Source organism: Fukomys damarensis, unplaced genomic scaffold (assembly GCF_012274545.1).
Source record: "Fukomys damarensis isolate Sample0158 unplaced genomic scaffold, DMR_v1.0_HiC HiC_scaffold_23, whole genome shotgun sequence".
In the NCBI taxonomy this organism is placed as follows: Eukaryota; Metazoa; Chordata; class Mammalia; order Rodentia; family Bathyergidae; genus Fukomys; species Fukomys damarensis.
Window position 1 is genome coordinate 3908210 of NW_022900935.1, and position 22300 is coordinate 3930509.

At 54.7% G+C, this 22300-nt stretch overlaps 2 protein-coding genes across 4 annotated transcripts in view; one reads left to right on the forward strand and one right to left on the reverse strand.

The window, feature by feature from the left end:
- Htr6 (5-hydroxytryptamine receptor 6) overlaps positions 1-7114 on the forward strand; it is a gene marked incomplete at its 5' end in the record, with an annotated part of 10243 nt that extends 3129 nt beyond the window's left edge. The window contains 2 exons of the mRNA XM_033767979.1: positions 5078-5236; positions 5417-7114. Coding sequence (XP_033623870.1) covers positions 5078-5236; positions 5417-5857 — 600 coding nt within the window. The remainder of the gene's footprint in view (positions 1-5077; positions 5237-5416) is intronic.
- Positions 7115-7664: 550 nt separating this feature from the next.
- Positions 7665-22300, reverse strand: part of Tmco4 (transmembrane and coiled-coil domains 4) — an 85536-nt gene continuing 70900 nt past the window's right edge. For 2 of the 3 annotated variants that reach the window (XM_010614239.2, XM_010614240.2), the window contains 3 exons: positions 22073-22190; positions 15522-15639; positions 7665-8736 (listed from right to left, as the gene is read on the reverse strand). In XM_010614239.2, coding sequence (XP_010612541.1) covers positions 8329-8736; positions 15522-15639; positions 22073-22190 — 644 coding nt within the window. In that variant the 3' untranslated portion in view covers positions 7665-8328. The remainder of the gene's footprint in view (positions 8737-15521; positions 15640-22072; positions 22191-22300) is intronic. The other variant, XM_033767301.1, reaches the window with a different exon arrangement.

Below are 22300 nucleotides of genomic sequence, written 5' to 3' on the forward strand. Positions count from 1 at the left end.
CCCCCTCCTCATCCTCCGTGATCACAGAAATATCTGCTGGGAGAGGCGAAGGCAGAGCTGGGAGAGGCTGTGTGGAGCAGGCGAGCTTGGCTGCTGCCCTGAGCCTGAGGGTCTGGTGCTCCTGGGGTCAGAACCAGAGCTTGATGTCCAGCTGTTCACGGGCCACGTCCTGCCTTTTTCCCATCACAGTGGGATGAGCCTGAACACATCATTTCTTGTCCCTGCGCACCAGGCGGTGGAGCCGACATTTGAAGCCAGGCAGTGTGGCTCCAGTCTGTCTTGTAACCCCCATGTTGTTACTAGATGATTGTGGACATTGTATTTTATTTTATTTTTTGGTTCCGGGGATCGAACTCGGGCCCTTGTGCTTGCGAGGCAGCTGGCGGCACCACTGAGCCAAATCCCCAGCCTGATTATGAACATTTTGAATGATGACAAGAGAATGCATAAGTACTCTTTGTTTTCTACAAGGCTGGGATTGAACTTGGGATCTTGCACATGCCAGGCACATGCTTTACCACTGAGCTGTATCCACAGCTCCATAAGCACACTTTAAAGTAAAAATTCAAGAGCCGGGCGTGGTGGCGCATGCCTGTCATCCCAGCACTCAGGAGGCTGAGGCAGGAGGATCGCTGCGAGTTCGAGACCAGCCTGGGCTACATAGTGAGTTCCAGGTCAGTCTCAACTACATAGTGAGACCCTGTCTCAAAAAAACAACAACAACAAAAAATTCAAGCTGGACATGGTGGTGCACAGCTGTAATCCCAGCACTCAGGAGGCTTGCTGCAAATTTGAGGCCAGCCTGGGCTGCATAGTGAGTTCAAGGCCAGCCTGGACAAGACCCTGTCTTAAAAAAATATCAACAATAAAAATAAAAGATTCTTTGAATTCCTTCCATTGCCAAAGGTACTCCTGTGAATTCATAGCCTATTCCTGACCTTTTCTTCTTCTGTTTACGTATTTGCATCAGCATCTAAAGAAATGGTGATTTGTGTACTTTTTAAACAAATAGAATCATACTGAATATTGCTTTTCTACTTGCCAACGTCACTTAATAATGCGCCTTGGAAATCTTTCCATCTGATCAGTGCATTGTGTGTGTGTGTGTGTGTGTGTGTGTGTGTGTGTGTAGGGTACTGGGGCTTGAACCCAAGGCCTTTGTACTGAGCTACATCTCCCAGCCTCCCTTTTGAGGCAGGTGGTAGAACCACTGAGCTAAATCTCCGGTCCTCCCAGCCTCCCTTTTATTTTATTTTGAGACAATGTCTTGCTAAATTGCCCAGGTTGGACTCAAATTTGCAACCCTGGGCCCTCAGCCTCCCTGAGTGCCAGGATTACAGGTGAGCACCTCCACACCTGGCCAGTCGACTCACTCTTTAAAAACATTCAGCACGCCTGTCATCCCAGCACTCGGGAGGCTGAGGCAGGAGGATCGCTGTGAGTTCGAGACCAGCCTGGGCTACATAGTGAGTTCCAGGTCAGTCTCAACTATATAGTGAGACCCTGTCTCAAAAAACCAAAAAAAGGGCCGGGGATTTAGCTCAGGGGTTTGGTGGCCTACCTTGCAAGTTCGAGGACCCGAGTTCAATCCCAAGTACCAAAAAAACCAAAAAACCAAAAACAAAACATTCAGGTACAGTTCTGCAGTGGGAGTATGCCGGGGTCTTTTAGTGGACACCTAGGCTGTTTCCAGTTTGCTCCTGTCACCCAGTGCCTTGGTACAGTCTGTGAGTGGAGTTGCTGGCTTGCAGGGGCCTGCCAGGTTGTCCTCGAGGAGGCTGTCTGCCGAACGGTGCCGCCTGCCATAAACACGTGGACGTCAGAGCATGGTGGCGTGGGGCTGTGAAGTGCTGACAGGAGAGACAGAAGTTAGAAGCGGGTGTCGGCTCCAGCTGGGCCCCATGGTGCGGGCCGGCGGCTGCCAGTGGCTGTGCTCCGTGAGGGCCCTTGGTGGCAGTGGCGGGTGCCAGCGTGGACTGTGGGAGCCGCATGAAGGGGAGGAGCCTGGGGTCCCGATGCAGCTCTTCCCTGCTGTGACTCCTGCTTGCCTGGGCCTCGCTCGGACTTAGGGACTTCAGTAAGTGGGGATGACAGTGCTGGCTTGGGGTCACTCAGGCTTTGTGTGAGGCCTTGCGTTGGGCCAGGCTGCCTTCGGGCAACCCCAGAGCGCAGAGCTCTGACGGTTCTCCTTTCTGGGTCCAGGGCTCAGTGGCTGCTCCCTCCCATGTTGTCTCCTCTGTTGAAGGCACGGCAGGCCACTGGGATTCTTTTGGGGACACAGGAACCTCTTTCTGGTGGCAGCCGTGGGGGCTGCAGATGTCACACGGAGTCTGCTCTGGATCGGGGAAAACGAGAAGAGGGGAAGCGCGGGCCTCCTTTCTCCCTGCTACTTGGGAGCTGACATTTGCATGGAGCAGGTGGGGGCAGGAGCACATCGTTCAACCCAGTAGTCCCCAGCGTTTTGGTACCAGGGACCGGTTTCCTGGAAGACACTCTTTCACTTATGCGGGTGGCGGTTTGGGGATGATTGAAGTGCATTACATTTATTGTGCACTTTATTTTTATTCTTATTACATTAGATTCTCATAAGGAACATGCATCCTAGATCCCGCTCGTGCACAGTTCACGGTAGGATTCGCGCTGTGGTGAGACTCTCACGCTTCTGTCGATCTGGCAGGAGGTGGAGCTCAGGCAGTGATTTGATCTGGAGTGGGTATCAGCACACACCCACTTGGCTTGCCCACAACTCGCCTCTTGCCGTGCAGCCCACCCACTCCTAACAGCCGCTGACTGGTAACTGGTTCATGGCCTGGGGGTTGGGGGCCACTACTCAAACCCCACCGCCTGAGCTGCTGCATAGTGAGTCCCGAGGATTGATCCTGATATCTTGTTCTGCTTTAGGGAGCTGCTGCAAGACAGGGCCCCCGAAGGTGCTCAGGACCACCCCGGCCCTGTTCCCACATCGCCGAGCCAGCACCATATAGCTTCACAGTGACTCTGAGCCAAGGACTCACCCCTCCCTCTTTATACAAGAGAACACAGAAGCTCTCTCTGGAGGGCTGGGGGTGTGGCTCAGTGGCACCACGCCTGCCTGGCAAGCGCAAGATCCTGAGTTCAGTTCCCAGTACTGGAAAAAAAAAATAAAAGGAGAAGCATTCTCAAGATCACAGAGCGAGCGAAGGGCAGAGGCGTAGTTTGAATCCAGACCACCTGTCTCCCAAGTCCAGCTTTTGCTTCTGCGCAACGCTGCCCCCGACCAAGACGGAGGGAGAAAGCTAGAGCCTCTCTTAGGCTACTCTTTTTAAAGCTTGCCCTTGATATTTGTGAATAGGTTTCATCTGGATAAACACGTAGAGGAACCCCATTTCCGACACCCTCATTCCAGAATGAGAATCCCTGGTCCTGTGGGCAGACAGGCTGCGGGGAGGGTTTCAGCACCGCGGACAAGGCACCATCCCGTGGGGTGGGAGGGAGATGGAGCGCTTGGAGAGCTAAGAGCACGGGAGCAGGGCTGGCTCTGACGCTCCCTGGCATTAACACATCCCGGCTTTGCTTCCTCCGCCCGCTTCCTTCTGCAGAGGGTTGCCTGGGAATCTGGTTCCCTTCCTGCCTCCTCCTAACCTCATCTCCCTACACCCAGCCCACTTCTCTGGGAGCAGATGTGTGTCTGGTGTGCGTGCGGAGGAGGAGGGCATCCTCTAACCCTAGAGCCCAGCACGATGAGTCAGAACCTGGGTCCTGCCATCTTGGGCTGCTTTGAAGAGGTCAGAACTGCTGGCAGCAGGAGTTGGGCTCTCATGCAATCCAGGAAATGCTGGGAAAATCCCTGGTTTCAAGGCCCAAGTATGTTCCCATGTAGCACACGCACCCTCTGCATAGCTCTGGATGGATTTTATGCACCAACAGTTAATCCAGTGGTAAGGATAGGTGGGTCTCACTTGTTGTACAAAAGCCGAGTTGATCATGACACAGAAGGGAGGGTCCCACAGCCTTCTCTGGAGGAGGACTTCATGTCCCATTTCCGTGGGCCTCGAGGGGCTTCATGCTAGGAACTAGAGACCTCATGGTGGTCTTTGAAGCCTCTAGAATGGTGGGCCTTTTAAAGCTGCTGTGCCTGGGTATAAATGTCATGAGCTTTTCACTTTTCTGGGGAGAGGCTTGAAGATGGTTAGGTCTCGAAAAGGCTTATGAAGTAAAAAAAAAAAAAAAAAAAGTGGAAACAAACAAACAAACCTTCCTGGGCTGCATCACCAGCAGTGCTCCGTTGAGCTGCTGCCTGCCAGGTGGCAGAGTCAAACTCATGCCCACGCCCATGTGCAGCTTTCGGTGGCTGCACCTTACTGTTCACTGTGGAGAGCAGAGATGTCTGTCAGCCCATCGTGTCCCTGAGTTGTAAAATGCCAAGCTCTCTAGCATCCCTAGTAATTTTATTGCAATCATTTGTTTTGTGCACACATTCTCAGAAACAAAACCAAAACAAACCCAGACACTTGTGGAACATGAGGGCAACTGCACAGGCAAAAAGCATGATTCCAAAGATATGAAGAAAATCCATATACAAAGAAACTGGTGGGCTCTGGAAGCAAGCAGCAAGTTCTCCTTTTTAAGTACTGTTCAATTGCAATTGATTCTTGAAATACTAAAGGCTTTGGAAGGTTCTGGGGCTTGTAGTGTGTGCTGGTCTGTGCTGAGCTTGACTCCGTTGGCTTGGTTGTTCTGAACCATCTGATCTGTGACCGGGACGGTCCTGCTCTGGTTCACTGCGCTACCCAGAGCTCTTTGTGAAGTTCTGGGCCAGGATCAGGGCTCAGTTTGGTCTGTGTTCATGGCTTAGTTGGAGACCTCAGTTTATTGTTGATGTCAGGGTATGGTTCTGAGCCATGTCAAGGTTCACTTTGGACCCAGGGTGAAGGCATCATCTGGGGCTCCTACTGGGGCACAGTCAGGGATCGGGGCTCAGTTCATTGCTGGGGCTAGAGCTCCATCTAAAAGCAAGATGGAGGGCAAGTCTGTGCAAAGGATCAGGGTCAGGCTAGGGCTCTTTCTCAGCTGACTCGGGCGGTCTTCCTTTCTCCAGGTGCCCAGGACCCCACACCCAGGGGTGGAGTCTGCTGACAGCAGGCGTCTGGCCACCACCCACAGCAGGAAGGCCGTGAAGGCAAGCCTGACCCTGGGCCTCCTGCTGGGCATGTTCTTTGTGACCTGGTTACCCTTCTTTGTGGCCAACATCGTCCAGGTAAGGCCACAGACGAGTCCCGGGCATGGTGGAGAGACCCTGAACTTCACCGCAGCCCAGGCGGGGCGGGTGATGGGTGCACCATCTCCCACGGGCCCATGCTGGTGCTTGTTCCATTCATGCTGGGTGGCTGGTCAGGGTCCCCGCCTGGGTCAGGCATGACACCTCCTGTTCCCCCAGGCCGTGTGTGACTGCATCTCCCCAGGCCTCTTCGATGTCCTCACGTGGCTGGGGTACTGTAACAGCACCATGAACCCCATCATCTACCCACTTTTCATGCGTGACTTCAAGCGGGCCCTGGGCAGGTTTCTGCCCTGCCCGCACTGTCCCCAGGAGCGCCGGGCCAGCCTGGCCTCCCCCTCCATGCGGACCTCTCACAGCGGGGCACGGCCTGGCTTGAGCTTGCAGCAGGTGCTGCCGCTGCCACTGCCTCCGGACTCCTCAGACTCAGACTCGGGTGGCTCCTCCGGCCTGCAGCTCACGGCCCAGCTGCTGCTGCCTGGAGAGGCCACCCGGGAACCCCCTCCGCCCACCAGGCCTGCCGCTGTGGTCAACTTCTTCAACATTCACCCGGCGGAGCCCGAGCTGCGGTTGCACCCACTTGGTACCCCCACGAACTGACGAGGCTTGGGGCCTCCCAGCGGCAGCTGCAGGGACCATCTCCCTGAGGCCCTCAGCGAACTCCTGGCTAAGGCCAAGCAACTGCAGGTGTCTTGGGAGCCTTCTGAACTTCCGAGAGGGCTGTGCACTGAGCCAGCGCCTCACGTTGCTCCAGAGGTTCCGCCGCTGAGAATGAGTCCAGGATGCTGCCGGATTGTGGGACCTCTTGGTTCAGATTAGGTTAAAACAATCCTGACCTTTGTTCCTTCTCTCAGGCGAGTGGTGGTGGGGAACACTTTTTCTGTGGATTGGGGTTCATGCGTGCGGTCCTCTGACCATCAGCGACCTCCTCGCCTCCTGGGCATTTGTGCAGAGCACACCTTGCCTGCCTCAGATCTGCCAGGTTGGGATTGGATGTTAAGAAGGTCCCTGGAGCTACGGTCCGAGACGTGCTGGCTGACGTGATTAACCCCAAGGAGGACTCGCTGGACACGTCTCAGACCTGCCAGCCCCCAGGATGTAAATGGCAGTCAGCAAAACCCCTGAGGCTGGGCCAGGCAGGCACAGCTTTGGATCTCTGCTCACCCTCCTCGCTCTGGGGCCTCACAGGTCCCTTAACCTCTCTGAGTCGTGGGTGTCTCAGGAGTAAAGTGGGGGTAACAGTGCCACTCTCTCAAATCCAGATTTCCACCACCTGCCTCTGGTTCTGCAACTCCTTTTCTGGGTGCCAGGTGGGGCTCCCATTGCTCAGGGACCCTCCCAGCTCCCGGCCCCTGCCGGCCCTCCTGGGCAGAGGGGCCGGTGGCAACTTCCTGTTCAACCTCAGGGATGGGTTTTGCTCCACCCTGGGCTTGCCTGGACCTGGAAGGGAGCAGCTCATGGAATAAACCCAGTCCCTTGTCCTGCCTCTTTCTAGCCTTCCCTGGGGCCTCTGAGAGAGACTGGAATGGTGGCCACTTAGGCCCACAGGGCAGTTGGAGAACTGTCCCTGGTGTGGGTGGGGCAACAGGCAGGAGGGTAGACGCTTCTGGGGCAGCGGGTGCAGTTTACCCGCTGTACTGGGGTTTTGTTAAAGCCTCCAAGTTCTGTCGCCCTCCCACTCCCAAACTCCCAGGGGCCTCTGCGTGAGGCCTGGAGCTCTCCTTGGTGCTGATCAGATTCAACTCGGTCCTGGCTGCTGGCTGCTGGCTGCTGCTGGCTGCAGAGGGGCCATGGTGCTTGCTGGGGCTCCTCAGTTGCCACCAGGCCTGCCGAGGGGGCCTGTCAATAAACCCAAGATGAAGGAAGTGACCACGGTGTGGACTGGATTCCATGGAGGGGCCCCGGTGGGGGGGAGGCCCCCGGGGCAGTGGCACCCAGGGCCCAGGTGTCCTGGGTTCTGGGCTGGTTTCTGCCCCTGCTTTGCTTTGAGACCCCAGCAAAATCATCTCCCGAGTTGGGGCTCAGCTCACCACGTGAGAGGGGCGATTTGGGTGAGACGCGAAGGGCGGCGGAAACGTTGCAGAATGAACAAAAGCATATGCTGGAGACACCAACCTGTTCCTGCATGCTAGGACTGATTCCTCCCGCCTCCCACTTTCCCGGAGCTTGGCCACGTGTCCTCTGCCTGGGCACTGCAGGAAGGAGGCACTGGTGGGTACGGACAAGGTGGGAGCTGGGGCTCTGGAGTCCCGCTGGCTGGGGTCTGGCTCCCCCACCGACTAGCTCGCTGACCTTCGGCAGGCTACCCAGTCTCTCAGAGCCTCAGTTTCCCCAAGTGTAAAACGATGACGTCAGCTACTCGATGGTGATTCTGAAGACTGACGTCATACAGGCACGGGGTGTGGGGTAGTCACTCAACACATGGTGGCTGCTGGTACTGTTTATTATTGGTATCACACGTGTTCCTGCTACAGGACATCCTTCCCCCGTGTAACCCATTGTCACCAGGCCCCCACCGCACTGCTTGCTGATCCCACACAGTCTTCCTGTCCTGTTACGGCTACATCCAGACCCACCATGCCGCACACCTTCACGGCGCTGTTCGTGTCACATCTTTGTGACTTCTGCCCCTGTATTGTGCAGTGCGCAGCCTGAGTGGCTGTACCAGACAGGTCTGATCGGATCTAGACGCAGTGAGAGGAAGCTGTTCCCTTGGCATCTGGGCCTGCTCTGCGGGTGGCCCAGGCAGCACCAGAGAGTGGGTGGAAGAGCAGGCGGACTCCCGGCTTCACTCTGGCCCCACAAATCCCCCGGAGCCCCTGAGGGACAGCCAGGCCCCTCAGCGGGGCTCGAAGTGCGGGGAGTCCAGAGCCTCGGGTTGGCCTCGCGGGTCTCTGCCCTCGCCTCCCTGGAGAGGTGACGTTTTATCCCCCGATTCTGCTTCCTTTAATTCCCTTCCACCCTCGTTCTCTCCACTCACAAAGGCACTTGTAGAAATCCCCACCTTCAGAGCTCACCCGGGCCCGGGTGGTAGAAGAGAGCTGCATGTAAAGCTCAGGTCCCCGCTGGGGTCAGTCCAGCCCTGGGCAGGGCCCCTGGGTCTCGTGGGCACACTCGGGGCAGCCTAGTGGGTTGGGGCCCACACCGTGGCTGCAGGTATGGGTGTTCTCTGCCGGGCCTGCGCCAGCCGGAAGCGAGGCCCCTTCAGACTCCTCTGGCTCTGCCGGCACCTGGGTGTGGCTGGGGTCAGGGGACTCAGCCACTTTGGGGGTGTCTCCAGGTGCAGGCTCCTGGGTTTGCCCATCCTGGTGGGGGATCTGGTCTGCTGAGGAGGTGGCTGCGGCCTGGCGAGGCTCCTCTTGGGACTGGCTGCCCGGGGCCAGTAAGAGCCCCTTCTCTCCCCAGTGTGGCTTGGTGCGGATGCCCATGGCCTTTAGGATGACGTCCATCTGCTTGGCGTAGTCCAGGTGGCCGCTGACCTGCAAGAGGACAGGGAGCGAAGGTCAGGGTGGGTACCGAGCTGTGGGCCCTCACCATAGAGTCACCAATGCCAGGACTCCCGCGCTCAGTGTTGCTCAAATCAAGCAGAATTCAGAGCTGCTGTAGAATTTATCAGAGACGGGAAATGCTTCTCTCGTTTCTGACCAATGGTTGGAAGGTATTTCTCAAAGTTCCCGCACTGGGAACTCAACCCCGGATGCCACTGTGTTGACAGGGGGGACTTTAAGAGGAGACTAGGTCACAAGGGTTGTGTCCTCGCGCAGGGTTCGAGGTCACTGCGTGGGAGTGGGTTACTCATCCCAAGAGTGAGCTTGTTACGAAGGTGGTGGCACACATCCGTAATCCCAGCACTCTGGAGGGCTGAGGCAGGAGGATTGCAAGTTTGAGTCCTGCCCAGGTAGCTCAGTGTCTAAGTAAGAACCTCTCTCAAAATAAGAAAGATAAAAAGGGCTCAGTATAGAGGCCTGGGTTCAATGAAAAAAAAAATTAATAAAAAAATGAGGGAGTTCAGTTCCCTCCTGTCCTCTTACCTTGTATCGTGGGATGATGTGATAAATCAGATGCCACAGTCATCCCTTTCGGACCTCCTAGCCTCTAGAATCATGAGCCAAATACATTTCTGTTCATTGTAAATTACCCAGTCTCAAGTATTCTTCTTCTTCTTCTTTTTTTTTTTCTGAGACAGGGTCTCATTATGTAGTTGAGATTGACCTCGAACTCACTATGTAGCACAGGCTGGTCTCGAACTCACAGCGATCCTCCTGCCTCAGCCTCCTGAGTGCTGGGATAACAGGCGTGCGCCACCACGCCCAGCTTCAGGTATTCTTCTTATAGCAGAACAAATGACTAAGACAGAGAGGAAGTGACAGCATTCTGTGATCCTCCTTAGAATTCTCTTTAAGAGAAGCGCTTTCCTTGCCTTCCCATTTCCTCTTTCTTGCTGGCTGGAATTCAAATGGGATGGCCAGAGCTGGTGCAACCATCTTGGGCCATGAGTTGGCAGAGTATGAAGCAAGATAGTGTTTAAGATGTTGTAGCAGGACTCTGTTATTTGCTGAGACAAAGGCAGAGAACTCAAAAGTGCCCACAAAACTGGGACATCCCTATTTCTGTGTTGGGATGTGTCCTTGAGTAAGAAGTAGGAGTGAGTCTGGAATGCTGGTGCCCAACTGTAATAATACACAATGCCCTATATGCAGTAGGTCCTTAAGACATCCTAGCAATGGAGTTTATGGATATACTCCTCTGATAGGTGCTGGCTGCTAAGTGCGGATGAACAAATTGAGCCACAGGGAGGGTGGGTGACTTGTTCGAGGGCACACAGCTCTTCCTGGGACACGGATCTGGGCCCGGTTCTAAAACCCCATCTCTGCAGAGGAAATCAGCTGGGGAGGGAGCACGGCAGAAGCCACCTCATTTTAGGTGAGGGGGGTGAAGCCCAGAGATGCGGCTCAGGTGTGCTCAGTGTCACGCCTCCCGTGAGGAGCAAAGCCCACGCTGTCCTAGAGGCGCAGGTGTGGGGCTGCTGAGCTCAGGACGCCCCCAGACTGGAGCCCTGGGCTCTCCACATCCCATCCCGGGACCCGCCCTGGCGCCAGAGGCCAAGCAAGGACTGTGGGAGTGGGTGAAGGGGACAGGGACACTTCGGGGGCTGGCACTGGGACACAGAAAGGCACACCAAGACTTCCCGGTAGCACCCGCCCTCCCCCCGGTGTGGCAGATCATGCCGGGTGATCAAGTGACTTTTCAGGAACACAGAAAGACGGCTCTCCACATAGCTTTGTTATTTTCTCCGCACTGGCACCTGCCCGCCCCTCCTGTTCCTTTCCCAGAGACCCTCTGACACAGTTCTCCACGAGATCACATGTGGGTGCGCACACATCTAGGAGCTGCGTGGGTCTGAGGTTCAGGGTGGAGGTCACGGTGGGGCTGGGGCCCTTCTGCAGGATGAGGCACAGCTAGTGGCTGTGTGTGGACCCTGAGAGGGGGGGTCCCAGCCCTGGCTCTGGCTCCTGCTGGGAACTGGGCTGGTCCTCACAGTGTCCTGAATAGTGGCTTCCCCGTTTGTAAAGTGAGGCTCACGACTTGGAGGTGTGCTGCAGAATTCGAGGGCCTGGCTCTTGGTAGAAACCAGCATGTGCACTGTCTCACATCAGACCCAGAGCACTTTCACAGAGAGGTCCAGACTCAAAGGGTTGGTAGGAGAAATAATACATGCACATCACAAATTACCTGGTGTGTAGCAGGTGCTCCATAAATACACGTGCCCTTCTCCTGGTTTCTTTCCTTCCTTCCTCTTAAAAAAATTTTTTGGGGGTGGTACTGGAGATTGAACTCAGATCCTTCACACTGAGCTATATCCTCAGCTCTTTAATTTTTTTTTAAATTTTTGAGTCAGGGTCTTGTTAAATTGCTAAATTTCCCAGACGGGGCTCAAAGTAGTTTCCCAGGCAGCTCCAATAGTCCTCCCTGGGCTGCTCTCCTCTTCCTGCCTACCATGCCACGGACTGTTTCTCCTCTGTCAAGCCAAATATGGACTGAAACTTCTGTGAGCTAAAATACGCCTCTCCTCTGACTTGTGGGTGTCAGGTATCTTGTCCCAACAATGAAAACGTAACTACAACAGTCTCCCGACACCATTTTAATGTTGGTGAAAGGCCAATGCCAGGGCCCTGTGGTAATAGGTCAGGAAGAAAGGGAGCTGTTTGTGGCTGCTTGGTACTGCTGAGTCCAAATAGAATTCTACCACGTAGCTGTCCCTGGACACACAACTCTGGATCTCCTCTGCCCGGCGAGAGACCCTGAGCTGCCATTCTGCACAGACTCAGGAGGGAGAAGTGGCTGTCTGAGCTCTGACTGTTCGGTTAGCAGAAGATGACAGCACGGTGTGCCGTGGGCTGGAAGAGACAGCGGAGCTGTGGAAAGTTGTGGTGTGGTTGCCACTGGATGAAGCTTTCAGCCTGAGTGCTTGGATGCATGCTGGACGTTACCACCTAGTGTACTAGTTCAGAGAAGTCTTCTCAATGCCCCATGTGGTTGGAGACCCCCTAACTGGCCAGTCCTCAGTGAACCCTCAGCATCAGCAGCTTATGCAACTGATTTGCTGCTAAGCTGGGAGCTTAAGTAAGGAGGGCCACTTGTGACGAGCCTGTTTCCCTCGCCAGCCCTGCACATCACGGGACCCAGGTTTCCTGGACCTACCAGGCCCCTGGCTTCCTTCACATCTTGGGGTTCAGTTCCCTCCTCTGTAAAGTGGGACTAGGGAGGTGGACATGGTGGGGCACGTCTGCAATCCCAGCACTCTGGGAGGCTGAGGCAGGAGGATGGCAAGTTCAAGCCCAGCCTGGACAACTTAGTGAGACCATCTCAAAAATTAAAAAAAAAAAAAAGGGCCCAGTGTGAAGGGTCTGGGTTCGATCCCCAAGTATAAAAAAAAAAAAAAAAAGAAAAAAAAAAAGAAAAAAAGGACTGCACCGCGGGGCCTGGTTGGGGGATTCGCTGTAGGAACACAGGCAGCGCAAACTCGTGGTTAGGGGCCCAGGCTCAGAATCCGGTTCCTTAGGCTCACAAGTCACAGGCAGTTTCCACACCTGCACCGTGGGTTATGGAGCTGTCATGGATGACATCACGAATCACACAGCAGATCCTGGCAGAGCGTGGAGCAGGGCCAGCCGCCGTTGTCAGTATCGAGGACCTGGTTGATGCCCAGCCCTCTGCGGAGTTCTAGACGCCAAAGTGGCTCCTCCTCTGGGACATGAAGGTCTTGCCCTGGGCTGGGGCTCCCAGAAACCACATCAGGTCTGTGGGTCTCCACTGGGTCTGTGAGTCTCTACCCGTGGGAATGAGGGGCAGCTGCGACTCCTCCAAGGAAAACAGGAGGGCCACCCAGAGGCCGTGCTAATTACCTCTAATTACGCGGAGGAGGAAAGCACTGCCTCCGTGCCTCCTGATGTGATAAAGAGCTAATATTAGGCAGGAGCTGGGAGGGTGCCATGCGGCAGTGAGAGAAGAGTCTGGAAGAAGCTGGTCCCAAAGGCAAAGGAAGGAAGAGGTGGCAGCTGTAGGGAAGGAGAGAGCTGGATTAAGTGAGGACCTACTCTGTGCAAGCATCTTGCTCACCTTTCCATAAACAAGGAAATGAAGGCCGGAGAAATTAAGTAACTTGGTAAGGTCACACAGCCGGGAGTCTAAGCCAGGCCAGAGACTGTGCTCTCTTCCCGGGGAATCCCATCCACAGCTTCTGGGGGCAGAAATGGGACCCCCACCCCAGTTCTGGGGATGGAACCCAGGGCCTTGTATGTGCTAGGCAAGCCTGCTGCTGCTGAGCTGCACCCCAGATCCCTGAAACTGCATTGTGCGAGGCTTTGTGGCATGAAGAAGAGCTTTCAGCTGCTCCTTTTTCTTTGCTTTTGTTTTTGTTTGCTTTTTTTGGCACCAGGGATCCCACTCAGAGGCTTGTGCTTTTGAGGCAGGTGTGGCACCACTGAGCTAAATCCTTGGCCCCCAGCTACTCCTTCTGATGATTCCATTGGCTGAGAAGACTCCTGGTGAAGCACATCATTCCCGCTGACTGCTGTTGCCCCATAAGGGGTGGGACCTTCAGATAGGCGCCAGTCGGGAGTCCGTGGCTTCCTAGCCTTGTGACCCAGCTTTCTTCCATCCCACAGGGAGGCAGACAGCATAGGCTTTGCACCTTGGAGTTCAGACTCTGGCCTTGAACCTATCCTTGAAGTTTCCAGCATTCTCCTTGGTGAGCCAGGGGTGTGTGGGGTGCAGGTGGGGTTTATGTCTCCTGGGTTAGGTGCACCAGGGACAGAGCAACCCCAGGCCAGCAGCTCTGGTCTGTGCCGAGCAGACTCAGAGCGGAAGGTCTGGCAACCCTGGAGCTCCCATGGCTGGAAGACTGGGGCCACCAGCCCTGCTGTTCAGGTGGGTGAGGCCTTGCTCGATAGGTCCTGGGAGTGTGCGGAGGCAGGTGAGGCGAATCCGCACAGGTGGCTGGTGGCAGGCGGAGCAAGAGGCCTGCTGGTCAGGCGTGGCGTGGCTGTGGGCTTTGAGGGCAGCAGTGCCACTTCCTCTGTGTCACTGGCAGTGTGCGGTCAGGTTTCTGAGAACAGGCGGGCAGTCAGGTCTTCGGTTCTCTGTTTTGTCCTGCTTCCTCTGTGTCACTGGCAGTGTGCAGTCAGGTTTCCGAGAACAGGCAGGCAGCTGGGGTCACAGAACTGGGGTGGGTGCTCGAGGCCTGTGGGGCCCAGCGCCTTGGGCCATCGAGGTGGTGGGTAGGGGAGGGAGGATGGGAGCAACTGTTGATGCAGAAGGGAGAAGTCAGACCCCCATCGGGGGTCCGGGACCCGTCGGGTGCCCTGGAAGGGTCTGTGTGTCCAACTATTGTGATATAGAAACCAGGTTCTGCCAGGAAGCTCCTGGCACCTGATGCAACAGCAGCCAAGGATGTAGAAGTGCACATGGAAGTCCTGGCTGTCCCTGCCCTCGTGCACCACCATTTCCACGGTGGAGCTTGGCCCAAAGCAGCGGCTGCACTAGGGCCCCTTCCTCCGATACCAGGCACCTTTGTCTCTCTGCTTCTCAAATCTCCTTGTTCCAGGGCAAGGTCCATTGGCTTCAGAACTGGGTTTGGGTCCTGCTCGGCCATGTTCCAGCAGGGTGACCTAGGCAAGTCCCTGGGCTGTCCCTAAGCCTCAGCGCCCTCCCTGTACAATGGGATCACTGGAGCACAAAAAGGGCTGAAGGCTGAGGCAGGATAGAGAGCTGTCCACACAGAAGGTGATTCCCCGCTCCCACTACAGTGTATGGCAGGTGGACACAGTTCCTTCCTGCCTGAAAGGTGATCTAGAGATTGTAAATACTGTATCATTTAAAAAAAATTTTGTCTCTCTGTGTGTGTGTGTGTGTGTGAGATCAAACTCAGGACCTTATGCTTTTGAGGCAGGCAGTGGCACCTGAGCTAAATCCCCCGCCCTTATTTTTGTTTTTGAGGCAGGGTTTCACTATGCAGCTCAGGCCAGCCTTGAACTCATGGTGATCCTCCTGCCTCAGCCTCCTGAGTACTGGGATTACAGGCATGTGTCACCATTTACTTATTGGTGGTACTGGGTATTGAACTCTGGCCCTACACACTGAGCTACAAACCCAGCCATTTTTATTTTGAGACAGGGCCTAAGTTGCCCAGGATGAGCTTGAACTTGGAATCCTCTTGCCTCACCTCAGACACTGGGGTTACCAGAATGCCACCATGTCCAGGGGGATCTGCGTTTTAAATCAACTCCCCTGTTGATGGTCTCAGCTGTACATCTTATCCTGTGAGTGAGGCAGTCAGCTGCCTCTGCCGGGGCCCCCACCTGAGTCCCTGCCTGCCCTGGTTGTTTCTGGAGAGGAGGAGCCGGGGAGGGCAGTGATGTGGGGGCCAGAAAGTGGGTGCTGCAGGTTCAAATCCAGCCCTGTGAATTGCTAGTTGTAAGTCGGGAACTTTTCTCATTCCTGAGCTGTGAAACGGGGACCAGAGCATTGTGAGGCTTAGAGCCGAGGTGCAGGGAGTGGGGACAGGGTGTGGCAGGAGGAAGGTTCCTGGAGGGTCGGAGCTGCTCCTCCCGAGCAGATTCTCCTGAGCGCCCTCCTTCCAGGGCAGAGTGGGCTGGTGGGGCTGCTGTCTCCCGGGGCCAGAGGTGGCTGGGCAGGGGTAACCAGGTGCGCCTTGCAATGCCAGGCAAACATAGAGCCGGGGGAGGGCCGCGCCTACACTCACCACGGAGGACAGGTCCACGTTCTCCATCCTGCGGTCCTGCAGGAGCACAGGCTGCAGGCCGGCCACGCGGAGCTGCACGGAAGACGTGCGGTACACGAAGCGTAGCAGCCAGTCTCCCCTGGGGGTAGGGACAAGAGTGACATCAGCCTCAGCAAGGGCAGAGTGGGTCCTGCCTAACCTCTGGGGAGCCTGGGGGGACTTCAGTCTCTGCGGGAAACCAGAACTGCGAGGTCCCGGAAGCCGACACTCGAGGCAGCTGGGGCAGGGGCAGGGGCAGGCGCAGGGTCAAGGCTGGGCATGGCACCTGGCGGCTCCGTGTTGGCTCCACGGAGGCCGCCTGGCTTGGTCCCTGCTGCGTCCCCACGGGTAAGGACAGTGTCTGGCGTGCAATACACGCATATCTGTTGACTGAAAAGGTAATTTTAAAAAATTCTGAGGTACCGGGGACTGAAGCTAGGGCCTTTGCCCTGAGTGACTGCCCCAGTCCTCCCACCCCGGCCCCCGTCCACAGGAAGACCCCAGGGCTCTCTGCCACCGTGCGGGTCCCAGCCCGGGACTCTCGTCCACTGTCATGGGTGCCGCAGGCCAAGTCCCCTCTCCCGCCCCGCCCCGCAGGTCAGGAGGCCACAACCTCGACCCCGCCGCCCATCTCTGAGGGCAGTGTCCGAGGGGCTCCCGAGACGTCCCCTCTCGGCCTCCTGACCCTTGTCCCAAGGGTGGGGGGGGACATCAGCGGTGCACGTGGGCCGAGCCCTGCAGATACGCACATGAGCTCGGCTCCCCCGCGTGCAGAACCAAGGTCTGACGCCGCACAGCGGGCCGTGTCCCCTTTACCGAGACCAGCCCTGTCTGCTTTGCACAGAAAGCTACTGTTTGGGGGCACGCGTGGAAAAGGAAACCCCCCCCCACCGTGTGTGTGTGTGTGTGTGTGTGTGTGTGTGTGTGTGAGCGCGCGCGCGTTGGGTGGCTGGGAGGCAGTAGGCTGCCTTAGGCTGCCTGAGATCCCGTTTTTTCTTTTTCTTTTTTGTTTTTTATGGTAGTGTGGATTGAACCCAGGGTCTTCATACCGAGCCCTTGTTTACTTTTCGTTTTGAGATAGGGTCTCCCTGTCTCCCTGTGTTGCGAAGTTGCTCACACTGGGCTCGAATTTGCGATCCTGCCTCAGCCTCCCTCCCAGAGTGCTAGGATGACTGGAGACATCGCCTTGCCTGCGTCAGCCCTGTGGACTCTCATTCCTCCCCACTGCCCCGACCCAGCTCTTCCGCTCCAGCCCTGACATTGAACAGGGCCCCGCCCCACCCTAGGGACAAAGGCCACGCCCCTTCTTCCCTCTCCCGGCTCCTGGCCGCCGCTGCAGCCACCGCTGCCTTCCCAGCACACCCGTGTGACTTGGGCCCTTCTCTGCTAGCAGCCGACCATGGCTCCAGCTCCCCACTGCCTAGACACCTCCTCTTCTGGATAATTCCCCAACTCTCCGGAGAACAACGCTTTCCAGGACTGATGATTAGCTTGACACAGCAGAGCCCAGCTACAGGGAGAAGGGAGGTGGCCAGAGTCGGACTGTGTGACCTCATAAGACAGGCACTGAATCCTGGATGCGGAATGGGCTGTAAATGTCTCTGATCCAGATATTAACAAAAAAGACAGCATCTTCCTGTTACTTCTGTTATAAACAAGGCGGCACTCGATATGTTAATTACTCTCATGAAGACACATTTAGGGACAGAGCAGGAGTGTGTTTCAAAGGTTTCACATCCTCTCTACTGTGCCAAGCAAACCAAGAGGCCTTTGCTGGTATTGAAAACCCTTCTCCTTCTGGCTCTGGATCACACAAGCCAGGCTCAAATCCTGTCTTCTCCTTGAGAGCTGTGTGACCTTGGGCAAGCTGCTTGGCCTCTCTGAAACTCAGTCCCATTGAGCTGGGGTGTCATCTTCTCCAGGGAGTGCCCCGGCCTCTGCCCTGTACTGTCAGTCCTTCAGCCCTCGTGTGGAGGCTGAAATTTGTTCCTTTTGTGATGCTCATCTCATGACCTCCTGTGTGCAGGCGCCTAGGTTGGTCACCTTTCCTTCCAGGACCAGCCAGAACTGCCCCTGGGTCATCACTGTGTCCTGAGCTGAGCCTGGCCCTGCCTGTGGTCCTGGGCAAGTCTCCGTGCCCTCTCCCAGCTTCCTTTCCTGGAGGGGAGGGGACAGGGTGCAGCCCCACTAAACCCAGGGGCCTGGGAGGCCAAGACGAGGAAGGGGCCTCAAAGAGTTAGTGGCACAAGTGTGAATTTATCGATGCTCACAGCTGGTTGTGCTGACCGGAGTCCCCTTCCTACTCACTTCTATGTTCACAGCAACTAAAAGACCTTTGGGGCCAAGAATCAGAACTCCTGGTTGGTGCTTAATTAGAGCAAGAATCTACAGTTACGGTTTGGGTCTGTGTGCTCCCTCCCCTACCCCTATGAGATATGGCCTAGGGTCTCATAAAATAATTGAAAACCAGGCTTATTAGCTTTCGGTTCTCAACAGAACAGATGGGTTTAATAAGGTTTTGTTCTTTCATATGACACACATGCAATTTTAAAGCTTTCCTTTTGCTTGTTTACAAAATGTACCAAAAAAATCACGTGTCACGTGACTACGCCAATTTAACTGTTGTCACTTACTGGGCACCTACTAAGGGCAGCCCTCACCATCGTCTTCCCTGGGCAGCAGGGACTATCATTCCTATTTACAGGCAGGGACACTGAGAGCCAGGGAAGTTGTCCAAAGTCACCCAGAAGGTAAATAGCAGAGCGAAGATTTTAACCTAAGATCATCCGACATCACAGTCTTTGTCCATTCTTTTAAAAACTGTCCTTACTTGAAAAAAAATCAAAGTCTCTGTTGTAGCATATGTTGTCTCTGTCCACTCCTAGGGGGCCCCTGCTGTTATTTTAGTTTCTCCCAGAGCCGGACTTGGCCTGTGTGGATATCCACAGGTACACATGTATAGGTGAAGAGATGCTTTCCTTCCTAAGCCCAGATGGGATCACAATAGAGACTACTTTACTTGCCTTCTGAGCCTGTTATAGGTGGAGTCTAAATGTCCCACCAGAGTCTCCTGTGGTCATAGGTGGGGCTTTTCAGAGGTGGCTAATGTAGAGTGTGTGATGGTAGGATCAAGGGTGTGTGATTACTAAGTCAGTCCGCCGATCGGTTTGGCGTCGATCTGGGTAGGATCAAGGGAACCCCGCCCTGAGGGTGTGTGGGCTGGATAAGATACAAGGGACAGAAAGAGGGTTGCTGGTTCTTGCTTGTAGCTTGCTGCCTTCTGCCTGCCATGAGCTGTATCTCCTCTGTGATGCCCCTCTGCCGTGCCCCATCGCCTTGGAGCCAGCCCACTAAACCTCTCTGAGCCAAATAAACCTCTCCTCCTTTAACTTTTGGTGTTGATATTTTGTCTCAGTAATGAGAAAAGTAACTAAGACAGCCCCTTAACTGTATCTATTTATGGTCATCTAGGTTGTCTAAAAAAATTCTAATTATACATAATGCTGCAGTGACCCTCTGTATAGTTTGTATGTGTCTCATTAATAAAGAGGCTGGATAGCTTTTCAAAAGTTTACCAACTATTTGTATTTATTCTATGAGTGTCAAAATCCTTTGGCTACTTTCTTATCAGTTTTTTTTTTTTTTGTCTTACTGATTTGCACCATCGTGGCTCTGTATCTTTTGTTTCTTGGTTCTCTTGACCATACCCTGATTTTGAGATTCAGTTTAGGATACGAGCGATGAGACAAACTGATTCTCTGTGTTCTGGTTAATGCCCTGCATACAGGGTTACAAACTCGAGCTACTCAGATGCTAGACTTTTGCCGCAGGTCAGATCATCCCAATCATAAAGGCTCTGCAATCCAACTCTAGTTAGCTTTGGACGGCTGAGAGTAAATCAGAGTTAACCGGCCTATTCTGAGCAAATGCTAGTTACTAATAAGGGAGGAAGCTAAAAGAAAAATACCCTTGGGATGAAAAATTTACAGTGCACCATTAAAAATGTAGTAATCCAATCATGGACAGTGGTGTGATGGCAGCGTTGGAAATTCTCGATGAATAAAACCTGAATGTAAACTCCGCAAGGGTGGGGATTTTAGTCTCTTCTGGTCAATGTCAAAGAGAACAGAGGGAAGAAAAGGAGATTTTCTAGTTTGAGGGCGATCAAAGCAGCCCCCAGCACCTAGCACATCAGATGCACTCTCTACGGGCCTGAGGAAGGAAAGTAGTTCTGGTTTTTGTGGTTGTTTTGGTTCTGAGGCCTGAACCCAGGCCACCACTGACCCGCTCCCCCAGATGTCCTATGGAAGTCCTGTCCTGGAGGGGAGCAGAACTCTCAGAGGCCTGCTGGTCTCTTCCAAAGCAATCAGAATGGCCTGGGAGAAATAGTCTCATCCTGGCCTAAGCCTGGGCAGGTGGGTCAACCTCAGTTTCCTCATCCGTGAAATGGGATTAATAATTCTAACACCACAAGGTTTGGGGAAGAGGGAAGGAGATAATTACAACAAAGATGAGGCCTGACAGGTGTTGGACTGTAATCCCCCACTCCTAACTGTTGCCTTATGACATTTTTAGTTTTGTTTTTTAACATTTTTTAAACCTGCATTTCCATAGGTAGCCATGGGTGCAACTCATCTTGTTTACCTTTGTATTTTCATGTCTGGCGTGAGGTCTTGGGCACAGTTGTGGGATTTTTTTTTTTTTTTTTTTTTTTTTTTTTTTTTTTTTATTTTTGCTATGCTGTTCAGTGCTGTGTTGGCCAGACTGGCCTCGAACACTCCTCCTGCCTCGGCCTCCCAAGTGCTGAGCTGGGTCTACAGGTGAGCACCACTGCGCCTGGCCTGCTGAATGCTTTGAGGGTACAGGCTGGGGCCTCCTTCTCCCATCCTGGAATAAATTCCTCAGAAGCGGGGATTCAGTGCTTTGACCACCAAAGGACCTCACCTTTCTGTCCCTCTGCTTCAGCTGTTGCCGGCTCCACGGCCTAATTCAGTCTTTCCTGATTTTTTTTTTAATTGTAAATTTTGAGGTTGCATCAGTTGAGCCAGCCGCTTCTTAAAAAAACCTTTGGAATTCCCTTCACTTCCTTATTCTTTTTCGCCCCCTGCAACAAATCGCCCAACCCTACTCTTTCCTAAAAGCCAAACTGACCCCCGGCATCACCTTCTCCGAGTGATAGTGGCCTGTGCTTTTGTGGCCAAGACCCCAGAACATGGGCTCCTTGGGGGACCTCTTCTACTTCCGAAGTCATAATGTTTTGGATTTTACAAAAGTCAGCTGGCCTGTGGCCCGGGTATCACAGGATACTCCTGTGAGGCTTGGGGTGGCGGCCTGTGGTCACCCAGCCTGACAGCCCATAGTTGTCTCTCCTCTGTTCTGTGTGAGTCCGTCACTAAATGAGTTTGCGCTGTGCTCGGGAAAAAGGCTGCAGGCCTCTTGGACTTTGGTGTCACTGACAAGCTTTTGTGTGCCTGTCTGGGGAGGCCTGAGTCCGCTGCTTATCATCCCCGCTGGACGCTAGGTGTCATGAGCCCGGGTGGGGCCTCCTTGCCTGTTCTGTCCCCATGGTGTCTGGCGTGAGAATGGTGCTCATCAGGAATCTGCTGGATGGAATATTCCCAGTGCCTGATGATGATGATGATGGTGATAAAATAAATAATAATAAACACTACTACGGCCCATCATTTATCGACCTGCTGCGTGCACCTCTGAAAATTGTCCAGTCACTTGCCCCCTCAGAGGACTCTTCGCTGTGATCTCTCTTTCACTGATGGGAGAAACTGAGGCCAGCAATAGGATTCTGGAGTGTGTGGCTCTGAGTCACGTGCTCTCAAACACATGCTCTGGGCTTCACCCACAGGCCGTGTAGAGGGTGCACCTCTCAGGCTGATTTCCTGGGACCTCTGGGGTGGGTGCCATCTTTCCTCTGTCTCCACTGTCTGGGTCACAGCCCGGGTGACCCCTCAAGTCATCCTTCGCAACTGCTTTCTTTCCAGCCCCGTGGGCAACAGCCTTCTCAGGTCTCTCTCTCTTGCTGGAGGGCCTGTCCCGCCATCTGGGTCCTGGCTTGCCTGTGGAGGCAGCCTCTTGTCCAGCGGCCCTGCCCCTGTGCTCTGGAAGCTCAGCCCACACCCCTCCCCCTCCCCCGCTGTCAGCAGGGAGCATCAGAGCTGAGCGTCTCACCCCGAGGCCTCAAATTTGGGGCATCGTCTCTATTCTCCAGGCTCAGGCTCCATGCCTGCACGTCCCCATCGCCCCAGCCACAGTCGTGCTGAGCTACCCCAGCCTCTCCTATCAACCTGCAAGTGGCCTCAGGCCTGACACAGGGATACCCTTTTCAGGGTCTTCCCCGGTGTCAGATGTCCTGTGGGGCCGGACACTGGCCACATCGGAACATGCACTCCTGGCCTCACTCCTAACACACCAGAGCCCGACAGCTCCTGGGATCTTCTAGGATAGGCTCAGAGACTCATTGCCAACACACAGCCGGGGCACACGAGGCGGTGCCTCATTGGCACAAAGCGTGGACAGACCTGGAGTAGCCATTGACGATCCTCCCAGATACCACCTTCCGGAAGGGCTCCCAGTGCTTGGGGTCTCCTTCCACTGGCGCACCCAGCAGCACCACGTCCTCGATGATCCCTTGGCAATCTGGAGAGAGACCCAGAAAAGGCCATCAGTGTTTCTGGCTGCAGTGTGTCCTAGGAGAGACTCTCCATCATCAGCGAGGGAGAGGAATGTCTCTCTCTCTCTCTCTCTCT